The sequence below is a fragment of the Balaenoptera musculus genome, chromosome 7, assembly GCF_009873245.2.
Source record: "Balaenoptera musculus isolate JJ_BM4_2016_0621 chromosome 7, mBalMus1.pri.v3, whole genome shotgun sequence".
Taxonomy (NCBI): Eukaryota; Metazoa; Chordata; class Mammalia; order Artiodactyla; family Balaenopteridae; genus Balaenoptera; species Balaenoptera musculus.
This window is the reverse complement of record NC_045791.1, coordinates 86,115,382-86,128,638: the sequence shown is the minus strand read 5'-3', so window position 1 is coordinate 86,128,638 and position 13,257 is coordinate 86,115,382. Positions and strand designations below refer to the sequence as shown.

At 35.1% G+C, this 13,257-nt stretch overlaps 1 protein-coding gene across 33 annotated transcripts in view; it reads right to left on the bottom strand.

Annotated features, from left to right (window-relative positions):
- The window catches only part of MAP2 (microtubule associated protein 2), a 277,004-nt gene that overhangs the window by 50,928 nt on the left and 212,819 nt on the right, over positions 1-13,257 (bottom strand). For all 33 annotated transcript variants that reach the window (XM_036857803.1, XM_036857804.1, XM_036857802.1 and 30 more), the window contains one exon: positions 1,657-1,770. In XM_036857803.1, the coding sequence (XP_036713698.1) occupies positions 1,657-1,770 (114 nt within the window). The remainder of the gene's footprint in view (positions 1-1,656; positions 1,771-13,257) is intronic.

Here is a 13,257-nt window from a genome sequence, read left to right as displayed (position 1 = left end):
ACAGGCTCAGTAGTTGTGGCGCACGGGTTTAGCTGCTCCGCGGCATGTGGGATCTTCCCAGACCAGGGCTGGAACCCGTGTCCCCTGCATTGGCAGGTGGATTCTTAACCACTGCGCCATCAGGGAAGCCCTCAATCTTTTTTTTAAAAGGGAGATTTTTCTTTTAAAAAAGAATGACATTTTGTCATTTGTAGCACCATGGGTGGACTTGGAGGGCATTATGCTAAGTGAAAGAAGTCAGAGAAAGACAAATAGTGTATATCACTTACATGTGGAATCTAAAAAATATAGCAAACTAGTGAATGTAACAAAAAAGAAGCGACTCACAGATACAGAGAACAAACTGGTGGTTACCAGTGAGGAGGGGGAAGGGGCAACATAGGGGTGAGGGTGTGGGAGCTATAAACTACTACTGGTTGTAAGATAGGCTCAAGGATGTATTGTACAGTTCGGGGAATATAGCCCATATTTTGTAATAACTGTAAATGGAAAGTAACCTTTAAATTGCATAAAAAATTAAAAATTAAAAAAAATTTAAAAAGGTGGGTTTTGTTTTATTTGAAAGAATACAAGTAAACCACAGAAAGAAGGTTAATGTTTTAGATAAGTTTTTCCCTCTCTGTTTTAGAAGAAAATAATCCTTGATAATCAAAGAACATTTTATTGACTGTAATGAGATTATTTTTAACTATTACTCTGGGAGAGGAGAAATTTTTATTGTTTAATTTTTAATAGACAGTGGAGTGCTAATCAGAAAATCAAATATTAAGGATACATTAGATTGAAAGACAGAAAAATAGATATGTACTATTTTTAGGCTTTAAAAACCATACCTTTCAATGGGTTAGTTATATGCACCTGTGAAATAAACATATATGTTGAACGTAAGAGAATTTCCTTTTTTATGCGTCTCTGCATGTACATACATCTACATTTAGCATCTATCTATCTATCTATCTGTCTATCCAGAGTAAGGACAGGGAGCCTTTGGCTGAGAGTGTTTTCCTTGGTGAGCACCATTATATTACCTGTTTGGCCCTGCAGGGCATTTGACTTGTGATGGAGTGAGAGGGCAAATGTTATCTCATTTTCCTTAAATGAACCAAGTGAAGACCAGTACCATATATGAAATACAATGTCACTGATGATTCTAACAATCTCTGGCTATAGGTTTTGTGTAGCCTGTTCAGGGAGACCAAAAAGAGACTGTAGTATAGACAATAATTAACGAAAACTCATAAAGGGAAAAAATCATCTCTAATTAAAGCATTAGAACATTTTCCTTATGAGTAGGGGCCATGACATCAAAATGCACTTTTATTTTAGTTATTATTAGTTATTATTAGTTATAATAATTATAATATTAGTTATTATTTTTATAATAACTATCTCCAGTGGTCTGGAAAAGGAAAATTAAGGGCAATTTAGGGGCAAAGTCTAATTATAAGTTGACTGTCCTAAAGACTACCGAAATACCACAATGCATCTGTTGAGAAAGGTGAAAATAGATCCCAGTGCATCCCAACAGAGATGTTTGATGAATGTCACAGTTAGGGATGAAGTATGAGATATGGCCTATCTTTGAACGTGAAGACTTGATCCTGTGATCAGGGTGCAGCAGACACCGCCCCTGACCTGAGGCTCTTTCTCATTTACCTAAAGGCAGAGCTGCAGGCTGATCTTTATGCTGAGCTTCTTTCTCTTGTTCACCTTTCAGAACTGCTACAGCTTCCGCCGTGACTACTTGAACTATCCTTGCAGACACCTCCTCTGTAATAAATAGTAACAAAAGAAAATAAAATGATGAGCCATCCAAAACAGGTAGCAATGAGGAAAAATAATCAAACAATGTAGTCAATTAGGATTTTATTTTCACTGTCTTTCTCCCAAAGAAGTACAACAGAATTTATTAAATTGCAGATAAATACACACACACACACACACACACACACACACACATAAACCAAAAAAAAAAAAAAAAAAGTGAGAAAGAGAGAAAGTAAAAGGAGTTGCATTCTGGGAGCTAAGCAAAATGAACACAGAACTAAAGAAAAATAATTAACCTGTATGGCAGCTTAAATTTTAAAAACTGTTTATACAAACAGAAACAATGTAATATTTTATACCTAGTAAAACAAATTCTAAGAGGAGGATTCATTTTAGATTTAACTTAAAATACTGTTTTATAGTTTTCTTACAGTTTTATAGAAAAGTATATTAAAATAATCTTCTATGCTAATTTGCAGAAATACCATGATTTAAAATTGAAAGATGCTTCAAAATGTGAATTTGTGATTAAACAGCACTATCTGGGATTAGTTTGAACACGAGAAATTAAGAAAATCTGGGAAGATAAAATCTAAGTGAAATACATGGAAATGATATATCAGATGGTCTCTTTCTAAAGAGCTACTACTTTTCTAGATAGTGGATGGTTTAAAGATCTTTAAGGCCATATGATATATATTCAACCTAGTCAGTGCAATAGTTTCATTAAAAAAAAGCCAGGGTGGGAGGGAGGTTCATCATTAAAATGATCAGTCTGTGAGATGCCTGATAACTAGTTTTTGGCCTGAAATGGCATCCGCTGAACCATTAACAATGCTAACTTCATATAACCTAGTCAGAAAAAATTCAGGAAATGATGTTCCATATATCATCAACTAAAAAGGAAAGAAGCCTTTTGAGATTAAAAATATTTTCTAAATTAGAAATAAATTCTACTGAATTTAACTTTTCATCATCTTTATATAAAAACATCTACCATACTAGGAAATAAACCCACGTATAGCCTTAATAGAAACAAGTTGTCCTGGATAAGGGGATGGCTAGGGATTTGTTCTCATAATTTTAATCAAGATTTTAGAATAAATATTTCATTGAAATTATGGTTCCTGATTGGAATTTACACATTCACAAGCAGGTTGGGGGAGATCTGCCTGTTTTTACCTGGCTGGTTCATTTAGACACAGCCTCCTCTAGAAAGGCTTCGTCACCCCACCCAGGATGGCAGAGACCATAGTGCTTGAGAAGCAGGCTTTTGGGTAAGCAATCCACTTGGACAACATTTATCTGAATTTTAAAAGCTGGATTACCTGATTGAATACATTTGCCTCTATATGTTTAACTTCCTGCTTTTTTAAATAGCCACTTGACACTGTACCCTATGTATATAGTCTTAAGGGATGCTCTGTAAACACTCTTACCTACAGCCAGTAGCAGTAATAGCAGGAGAAGCAGTATTTTAAAAATATTATAGTGCTCACTACGTGCCAAACACTTTGCTAAGGTGGTTGCTCTCATCATTCTAATGCATTATTTACTATTATTACTCCCATCTTTCAGATGAGGAAGCAGAGGACAATAGGATTAGATCATATAATCAGACATTCTTATAAATATCATAGTTAGAATACCAATTTTCAAGTAATTAGTATATTATAAAATGCCTTAAATACTAAAACTAAACTGTGATTTAATTTTTTTTAAAAATTATTTATTTTGTTTATTTTTATTTTTGGCTGTGTTGAGTCTTCGTTGCTGCGCATGGGCTTTCTCTAGTTGCGGCGAGCAGGGGCTACTCTTCATTGCGGTGTGCGGGCTTCTCATTGCGGTGGCTTCTCTTGTTGCAGAGCACGGGCTCTAGGTGCGTGGGCTTCAGCAGTTACGGCTCGCGAGCTCAGTAGTTGTGGCTCACGGGCTCTAGAGCGCAGGCTCAGTAGTTGTGGCACACGGGCTTAGTTGCTCTGCAGCATGTGGGATCTTCCCAGACCAGGGCACAAACCCGTGTCCCCTGCATTGGCAGGCAGATTCTTAACCACTGCGCCACCAGGAAAGCCCTGATTTAATATTTTTTTATGTTTGAAGTATAATTTTAAGAAGCTGGAGTCCTAATTTAAATTTCAAGTATCCAAAGAGCAAGTATGGATAGGCTACTTAAAATTATTTCTGAAAAAGCTTTAATTTCTAAGCAAGGCTCCAGCAAATTCATTTCATACATTTATATACCAAGTATTTTTCATAAAGCAATTTTTTAGACAATACACTTTGCACTCAATTTAGTTTCAACAAGGAAGGATCTTTTTTCTTTACTATTGCAAAAATGTACAGAATAATTACAATATCAAATAGTAATGATACAATTCATCCTTATAAGGATGTTTTAAACTATACAATTTAATTCATAGCATCACACAATTTTAGAGCTAAAAGAGCTCTGAGAGAAGATTTTGTTTAAATCCTCTCATTTTGCAGATGAGGAAACAAAGGCTGGGTATACTGAGGAGATTTGCTCAAGTTCAGACAGCTGATGGAGGCAAACAGACTAGAACCCAGGTTTCCTACTATGATGTTTTTTCTCTTAAATAGAAGAACAGAAGGACTAATGGAAAAACCACCAGAGAATTCTCTAGCAGTCGTGTGAATGGCTAATGGAAATATATGAACTTTAAAGGTATGAACCAAGGAAACATATTCTCAGACCTGCTTGTCTATTCATCTATCTAATGTACACTATTACCATTCCTGATTATATTTTGAGACTATGTAACAAGTGATTGACCATGATTGAGTAATTATCTATCTATCTATCTGTGAGTAATTATCTATCTATTTATCTATCTAATCATCTACCTATCTACCTATATATCTTGTAGACCATGTTAGATACTGTAATAGATAATTTAACTCAAGAAGATGAATATTTTATTTCTGAGACAGTACTATTTTATTAGAATTTTTGTTCTATTTTAGTGTTTGAGCAGAAATTTTCATAGTTGTTCCAGGTAAATAAATGACAATAACAATCATCAAAGCACTGTAAGGAATACTAACTGCTATGCTATTTGGTGGGGAGGGCAGAAGAGGAGGAAGTGCTGCGTGTTTTCATGAAGCCAGGCTGTTGGGGAGGGTTTCTCTGAAAAATCCCTGAAAGGCTAGTCTCCCAAAGCGACATTTTCAATGGGAAAGAACACTGCAAAAAGGGTTACAGAAAGTTAAATCCACTTTGAGACACCTCTTTGTTGTTTATACTGCTTAATAATATTGCAAAAAGAATTATTTTATGTTTTGCGAATTGTCACTTGCATATATTAATTTTCAATGCAATTCAGACCTTTAAAAATCAAGAGTGATTTTTAGCACTTCTAGCATCCAGGTGTTTTATGGAAAACTGGATATAATGGAGAGGTGGAGCAAGAATTGCAGAAAATGGGACATATATAGAACCCATGCGTCTTCTGGATCATTCCTGCATCTCCTTGTTGGCATGTATGAAAATTTAGTATCTCTCTATGGCATTTAGTAAATACATCTTGTATGGAATTGTGTCAGTACACAAGCCTTATCTCCACTACTATGTAAAGTTTCCCAAGTCAAGGACTTTCTCTCTGTCATTGCTGCAATTCTCGAAGCTTCTCTCATTGAACTTTACCCAGATTGGATGCTTAACACAAGTTTTTGAAAGGATGAAAAATTAACATGAAAGGCTTGTTTATGATGCTTACACAAATTCAGAAATAATCCGTGCTTGTTACTATATTTACTAACTTAACCCCCCCAATTTATATCATTTATTGTATTCTTGTTTAAGTTTTTGATGCATTTTAGAATACTACTTCTTAAATGGGGGTTCCAAATTCTTCTGTACCTACTGAAGAATTTTCCAGGATCTGAGAGTAGTTAACATAAATTAAATTTGTTTAAATCGGGAAAATAATCCAATAAAAATAAGTATCTACTAGTTTATGTGAACAAATGACAACTGAGCTATACTACATTATTCCAGTCTTTCTGTTTCAGATTGTATTTAGAATAATTTTGACACCGTGGAGAATTAGTTTATATGTTGTTGGCTAATGAGAACAGAGGTGAACTTAATAAAGAATGCATTCACATGAGGTGTAGGCCAAATGACATCATTAGGCACTGTACAGACTTTCAAAATATTCTAAACAGAGATAAGTAAAGGGAAAATTGAATCATTACTTATTTCCAGTCAGTATAGACATGTCCAACCTAAATAAAATGCACTGTATTAGCTGGTACCACATATCTTGTGAGTGATAATTTAGTCTTAGCAAAACAATATTATTTATTTAGATGGGAAGAGGCAGGACATTTGAATTTTACTGGTTTTGTTGTTTCAGAGAACATTAATTTATAAATGTGTTTGAGTTTCATAGTTGAATAAGCTGATTTTATATTTGTATGTATTTAATCAAAACTAGTAAGAAAATAATTTAGCCCATTCTTGGGATAATTGATCATTTTTTTTCTTTAAAAGAATTTAACAGATTATAAGAAATGTTACTTTAGAATAATCAAACGGGCTGTATGGGAGTCAAGTTCATGACATGTTATCTTCCGTTTGGGGGAAAAATAATACTGTTAAAACTTTAAAAATAGAAAAATAAGTATTTTCTAATATTAATTTCATAGTGTATTTAGGAAAACATAAGTACAGGATTGCTCTGGGGGTTTCAATTGGTCCAGTCAATTCAAAAATCTTCCTCTAAGAAAGGGCTGTCATCAGTGCAGAGATGGTAGCTTCCCCCACGGAGGATGGCCTTTTCACAATGGAGGCCTAAGCAGCAGATCTCCTGAGTGAGGCTCACCCTTATACCTGGCTCCTGGAACAGGAACAAATTCACTCAGGGTTCAGGTAAAGTTCAGGGAAGATTAATGGTAAACGTGTCAAACATATACAAAAGATAAAGGAAGGCAGTCACAGAATCAGACCTATAAAAATGATAACATAAGAGTTACAATGTGTGTGTGTGATTATATATGTGTATATATATATAATTATATGTACTTAATTTTATAATTATATATATAATTTCTTTATTCATTCTACAAGTATTTATTAAACGCCTTCATCCATCCTCCCATCCACCAATCCACCCATCTATCGTATCTTTCTATCTAGGGGATTACTGTCTTTTATTGTTATTTATTTATTTATTTATTATAAATTTATTTTATTTATTTATTTATTTTTGGCTGTGTTGGGTCTTCGTTGCTGTGCTCCGGCTTTCTCTAGTTGCGGCGAGCGGGGGCTACTCTTTGTTGCGGTACGCGAGCTTCTCATTGTGGTGGCTTCTCTTGTTGCGGAGCACGGGCTCTAGGTGCGCAGGCTTCAGCATTCGTGGCTCACAGGCTCTAGAGCACAGGCTCAGTAGTTGTGGTGCATGGGCTTAGTTGCTCCGCGGCATGTGGGATCTTCCCAGACCAGGGCTCGTACCCATGTCCACTGCATTGGCAGGCGGATTCTTAACCACTGCACCACCAGGGAAGCCCTACTGTCTTTTATAGTGTGCATTAGACAAAGTCACATGGACTTTAATTCAGAGAAATGTGGGTATAAACTCCAGCATTGCTACTTTCTAGTTACTTCATCCTAGGAATTTTACTCAAACTCATTGAGTTTCAACTCTACAATCAAAAAATGGAAATGATAATAGTACCCATCTCACAGGTTTTTGTGAGGAACTCAATTACAAAAATATATAACAGGCCTGGCACATCAAGGAACTCAAATAAAAAGAAGATCTCCCACTAGTTCTTTACCAAGATGTTTTTATTTTCTCTCAGCCATATATTGTTCTGAGTCTTCTACCTTTATATTTCTACTTTAAAGAAAGAGCAACAGTGATATGCCCTTAGGGTCCAGTCCAACTAGGCTATCATTATGATGAATATCAGATAATATGGTTAGTCTGCAATCATCTATGTTGATGGCTAAGGGCAGTTTTTTTTTTTTTCTAGACAAAGCTAGAGGGATGTTATTATTTATTCTCTGGCTTTATACTCACTTCTTTGGCTGTGTAGGTTCTGGTCTACCATCTGCTTTAGAGTCCAGCCAGTAAGTCCCAATTTAGGACTGTCTTCTAGACAGTGTTCCTAAAGGCATGATAACCCCTATCTACTGCTGAGGACAATTAGCAACATGAAACATTCTTTTTGTAATTAAGACATTAGACATTTTAATTTTTCATTGCTCACTTGTTCTACCTCCTTATTGCCTTTCCTACTTTCTAGTCTAATTCTTTGTTGTTATTTTTTCTTCCAAACATTATACGTATAAAATTTTGAATAGGACATAGCTGTTCAGAAGATTAAAGATGAATACAGATTATGCATAAATTGAAAAAGTACTATTCAATATACTTCATTGAAAGTTAGCATTGATCTTCACAGCTGAAAACATGACACATCTTACTGTAATCTGAAATTTTGAAAGGCTCAGTTATGTTGCTTTTGAACGTCTAAAATTTTCTGGAAGTGGACATTTTTAGTCTGTTAGAAATTGTCTTAGTTAAGGAGCTTGTATAATATGTGTTTTATTCTCTCTTTTGTTAATGTCAAGGATTTCGAATTTCAGTGAAAACCTTACAACCAGTATTTGGGTATTAACTTGGTGTTATTTTATTAGCAGTGTCATTATGGTAATGATACAGTTTTTATAAATAATACAAAAATGGCTCATGATGTGGCTGTAAAGTCTCGTCATGCCTAAGCAAATGAATAACTTGGAATTGATTTGATAAATGATCTCCCTGTAAATCAGCTGGAATAAAAACATTAAAAGCCTCATTTTTTTAAAACAAATTCATCCTGTAACCTCTAAATAATGTTATTGATTATCGGCTGATATAAAACAAGGGATTTAAAGACACAGCCCAGGGAATAGAGCAACAGGTGATATCATATCATCACTATATAGATAAACAGCTACAGGTAAAAAGTGAAGTCTGTCTTGTAAATGTGTTCTGGATAACAGATATGGGGTCAGTATTCACAAGAGGATCAAAGCAGTCCTCAGTAGACTGAATTGAATTCTGGAAAGAAGAATGTTTTTTCTTGTTATTGGATAAATATATTGGTGGAAACATACCACCAATAGGAGTAAATAGGTATAAGAAACTAATTGAGGGACTTCCCTGTTGACTCAGTGGTTAAGAATCCCCTGCATCGGGTTCGAGCCCTGGTCCGGGAAGATCCCACATGCTGCGGAGCAACTAAGCCCGTGCGCCACAATTACTGAGCCTGCGCTCTAGAGTCCGTGAGCCACAACTACTGAGCCCGCGCGCCTAGAGTCTGTGCTCCGCAACAACAGAAGCCACCGCAATGAGAAGCCTGCACACCGCAACGAAGAGTAGCCCCTGCTCGCTGCAACTAGAGAAAGTCCGCACGCAGCAACGAAGACCCAATGCAGCCAAAAATAAATAAATAAATTTACAAAAAAAAAAAAAGAAGAAACTAATTGAGACATGCTTTCATCCACAGAAACTTACTTGATAATACCTCAAAGACATGATGCTAAGATACTTACATTATCATAAATAATGAATAAGCATCATACTGCAATACAAGGTTATTAAACAAGTTGCTACACTAGGCACTTTTATTTCCTGTCAATATTATTTAATCCACACAGTAACACATTTTCCAGGTTGGAAAACTGGCAAAATAATGGATAAAGGCAATTTACTGTCTCATTTGACTATCACTTTGATTTACGTCAGTGCAGTACAAATATTTTATATCATAGTAGATTCTGGTGTCAGAAAATCTGGAATAAAATTCTCTCTTTATCTCTTACTATCTACAAGTAAATGACAATCTCTCTAACCTTCAGTTTCCCCATCTGTGAAGGGGAATAGAAGTGATATTCATCTTTTGGGATGTTGTGACAATTAAATGAAATTTATATATCAAGTGCTTATTTAAATTACATATTACTGTTTTAATTGCTTTTACAGTCTTGTTATCACCAAGTCTACTATCATCATTTGATTGCAAAATGTAGGTAAATACCTGAGAGTTTTTGTTATACATTAGGACGATTCTCTCATTTTTCCCAGTGAGTACCTTCTTGCCTGAATTTTGGGTCACTGTCTAACAGACTCTATCAGGCTCCTGCCACTTATTATTTAAACTAAAATGATGAAGTAAATTTTACTCTACCCTTGTACCATACTATTCAGTATTTACAGTTGGGCTGCAGCCCTCTGCTTTCTTCCATGATGCTGATTCATGCTACACCACTGCTATGCTCTGCCGGTCACATTATTTTATCACGTCACATTATTTTATCACGTCAAATTTTGTTGCCGGTCTCAGAACCAGTTTTTAGCACCTATTTTTAATTTAGTTATTTTGTTATATTAATCTATCAAGATTGTTTCACTGATTTATAACAAAAACAATGGAGTTGAAACTTTCTCAGTGGTCCTGACAATTCCAACTTTGTCCTGAGCAACACAGGACATTGTTGGTATGCACAGAAGTCTGATGTTGAATGTGTACCTTTTGGGTTTTCATCAGAACCAGCTGTGATTACTTGAACATGTAAAGCCTCATCAATTAGACAGTGAACAAAAAATCCAAGCAAGTTGGCATATGCCTGAGAACATATTTTTGTTGATTTCTTTCAGGTTGTTTAAGAGAAAAGTATGAGACATCAACAATAAATTCAACCACATGGAATATAAAAGCCAGTAAGTGTTTCTGCTTTTAAGAATAATGAGCATAATAGTGCTGTTAAAAGAAATGACAAGTAAGCCTACCGTACACTTGTGAAAGAAGGAAAACAAAACAATTTTAGAATGCTCCTGTCAAGAAAAGGTTATTCTCAGTAGGGTACAGAATGGTTGCCTAGGAAACCGATGCTAATTGCTGCTGCTGATGGAAACTAGTCAACAAGGAAAGCACTGTGTTCGAAGCGCTCTGCCAAACAAATACCTTAGATAAATTCATAAAAACAGGGAAAGAAGGAAAGTTCCTTGCTTCTACTCCTTGCTTAATTTGGAGAGTAAATATTCTCTCTGAAGCTATTTCCTGTAATCAACTGGTGATGAAGGAAATTAAAAGAGCATATTGGATTTTTGTTGTTGTTGTTGTTTTGTTTGTTTCTCTGGCACCTTAGCACTTATTAAAGAGGCCAGTGTTGGCATATCCCTCGCTAGTCAGACTCCCATTGATTTCAAAGGGTCACCCTGGCCAACACTACAGCTGTAGATCTCTGCATACCAGCTTTTTCAAAGATTTCTTCCTAAGATTTACTGACTAAAACCAGGATAAATTCAATCTATGGGGGGAAATGCTTTTGCAGTAAAGTTAGTCTATGGAGATAAATGCATTTAAGATACACGATCATGATTGCACAAAGTTCATTCTGATGGGTACTTAAATTTAAGAGAATTTATATCGCATCCACTATAGACGATGAAATTATGCTTAGTCATTACGGGGGCTACAAACATGAGTAAGACATGGTGTTCCTACATTTAAATTGTTCTTGAAAGCGGGGCAATCTCATGGAAGGGCATGGTTTTGTTTTTTAAGATTTTTCTAGTAATGGCCACAGATTTTAGCTGATCTCACCATAGTCACTCATATGGTCCTCTTCTGAAATGCATTTGGGCTAGGATTAGGAGTACGGTGTACGATTATAGGAGAATTTTCCCTCTTTCGCTCTCTTTTTTCCTATTTCAACCTGTGTGCTTAAATCCATAATCTTGTTTAGACTGACAATTTAATTTACTCAAATGAAATTTTTAGAACTTGGATAGAATTGGCTTAACATTTAAATTTAGTCAAAGGGAAAGGCTTAGTAAATTAAGATGGTTATCAGTGAAAGGATACTGCAAGTTAAGGATATTACAGTATGGAATCAAAAGTAACTAGAAAAGCAAAGCATGGATCAAAAATAGTACCTACTGGAAAATTTTACTTGTAATTTTAAGGCTACAGCAGAAGAAAAATAGTAAGCAAATATGGTCTAGCTTTATACTTACATATTCTAGTTAAAGATTTTTGCTGTTGTTGGTATTGGGGGATCCCAATATAGTAATGTGTGTATATTTATTTGTTGTTTGTACTTCATATATTAAACATTTACTAATTAAATCAGCTTGTAATATTTTATTGATCTTAAATTAATTTGAGAAAGAAATGTCTTGGGGAATATGCCCCTCTGAAAATTTCAAATAGCTTAATATTAATAAATTGAATACAATAATTAAGGCACTGAGGGAATTGATAAAATGCTTTTAGAGCTTTGAAATGCTCAGTTTTGCATTTTGTCAAAACCATTACAAATGTACTACTTCTTGTAGACTTTGAGAATTTGGATTATCTTCTGCATTATCTTGAACACATCACACTCTTGAAGGAATGTAGCCTGAGACATTATTAATAACATTAATGAAAAGGTGAAATATCAATAAATCTAAGAGAGCTTGAAAAAATTCATCCTTAGAGTAACTATGGGATAAACAATACAAAATGTACTGTGCGTGCAGAACAGCACTTGCGCACACGCGTGCTTATGTATGTGTGAATTTTGCGTATGTGTGTGTATGAATTTATGTATGTGCCATCATTCATGCACATAAGGGTCTCTCCATGTCTTCAAAGCTTCATCTGTATTTGGGTACCTCAAAGGACTTGGGCACCAGGCGCAAGTCTACGATTTCATATGGGGAAATCATTGCTTCTACAGTTGCAAAACCTAGGAATGTCTGAGGCAGAGGATACAATGGAAAAATGGAAAAACATTCTAGATTCCAAAAAAAGTCACTGAAGTGAACTTTTAAAGTATAAGTGCTCCATACACCAGGAAGAGTCTTTATTAGTTACCTCTATTAATTTAAATATTTCATCTAGGGAAAAACTGTTACAATAAAATGGTAAAAATCACCGGCTTAGCTACCTTTTGTTTGCTCCTTCTAACTCATCCCCAGCATAATAACTTAAGTAAATCTTTGGAGGCCTTGTGACCTAGAGGCATACGGAATCAGGAACTATGTGATGAGAAAATCACTTTGTTCACAATACATCATAGGGTGCATTCAATCAGCAAACAGATAAACCAACATGACTTCTGTGCAATTACAGTTTGCTTAAGCCTCTAGTCCTAACATCATTCTGAGAATGAACGTGCAAATAGCAACATAACAGCATCTACCTTATGTGCTTTCTTCTTAGCCAGTCTCTCGTGAACTGTAAATATTTTAAATAAGTGATTCTCCATCTTCTACAACTGCCTATTTTATTTTTGCCATTGGAGCTATATAAAATATTGTCCACAAATATTCTCTTTGTATCAGTCCTAAAACGACTTGGCAGACTTTAAGTCACTAAGTGCACATGGTAATTCTTTATAATTTTCAAATTATAACTGAATATATATAACCTGAGAACAATGTTTCAATTATACTGTGGGTAAAGGGGACAATGGAATTAATTACA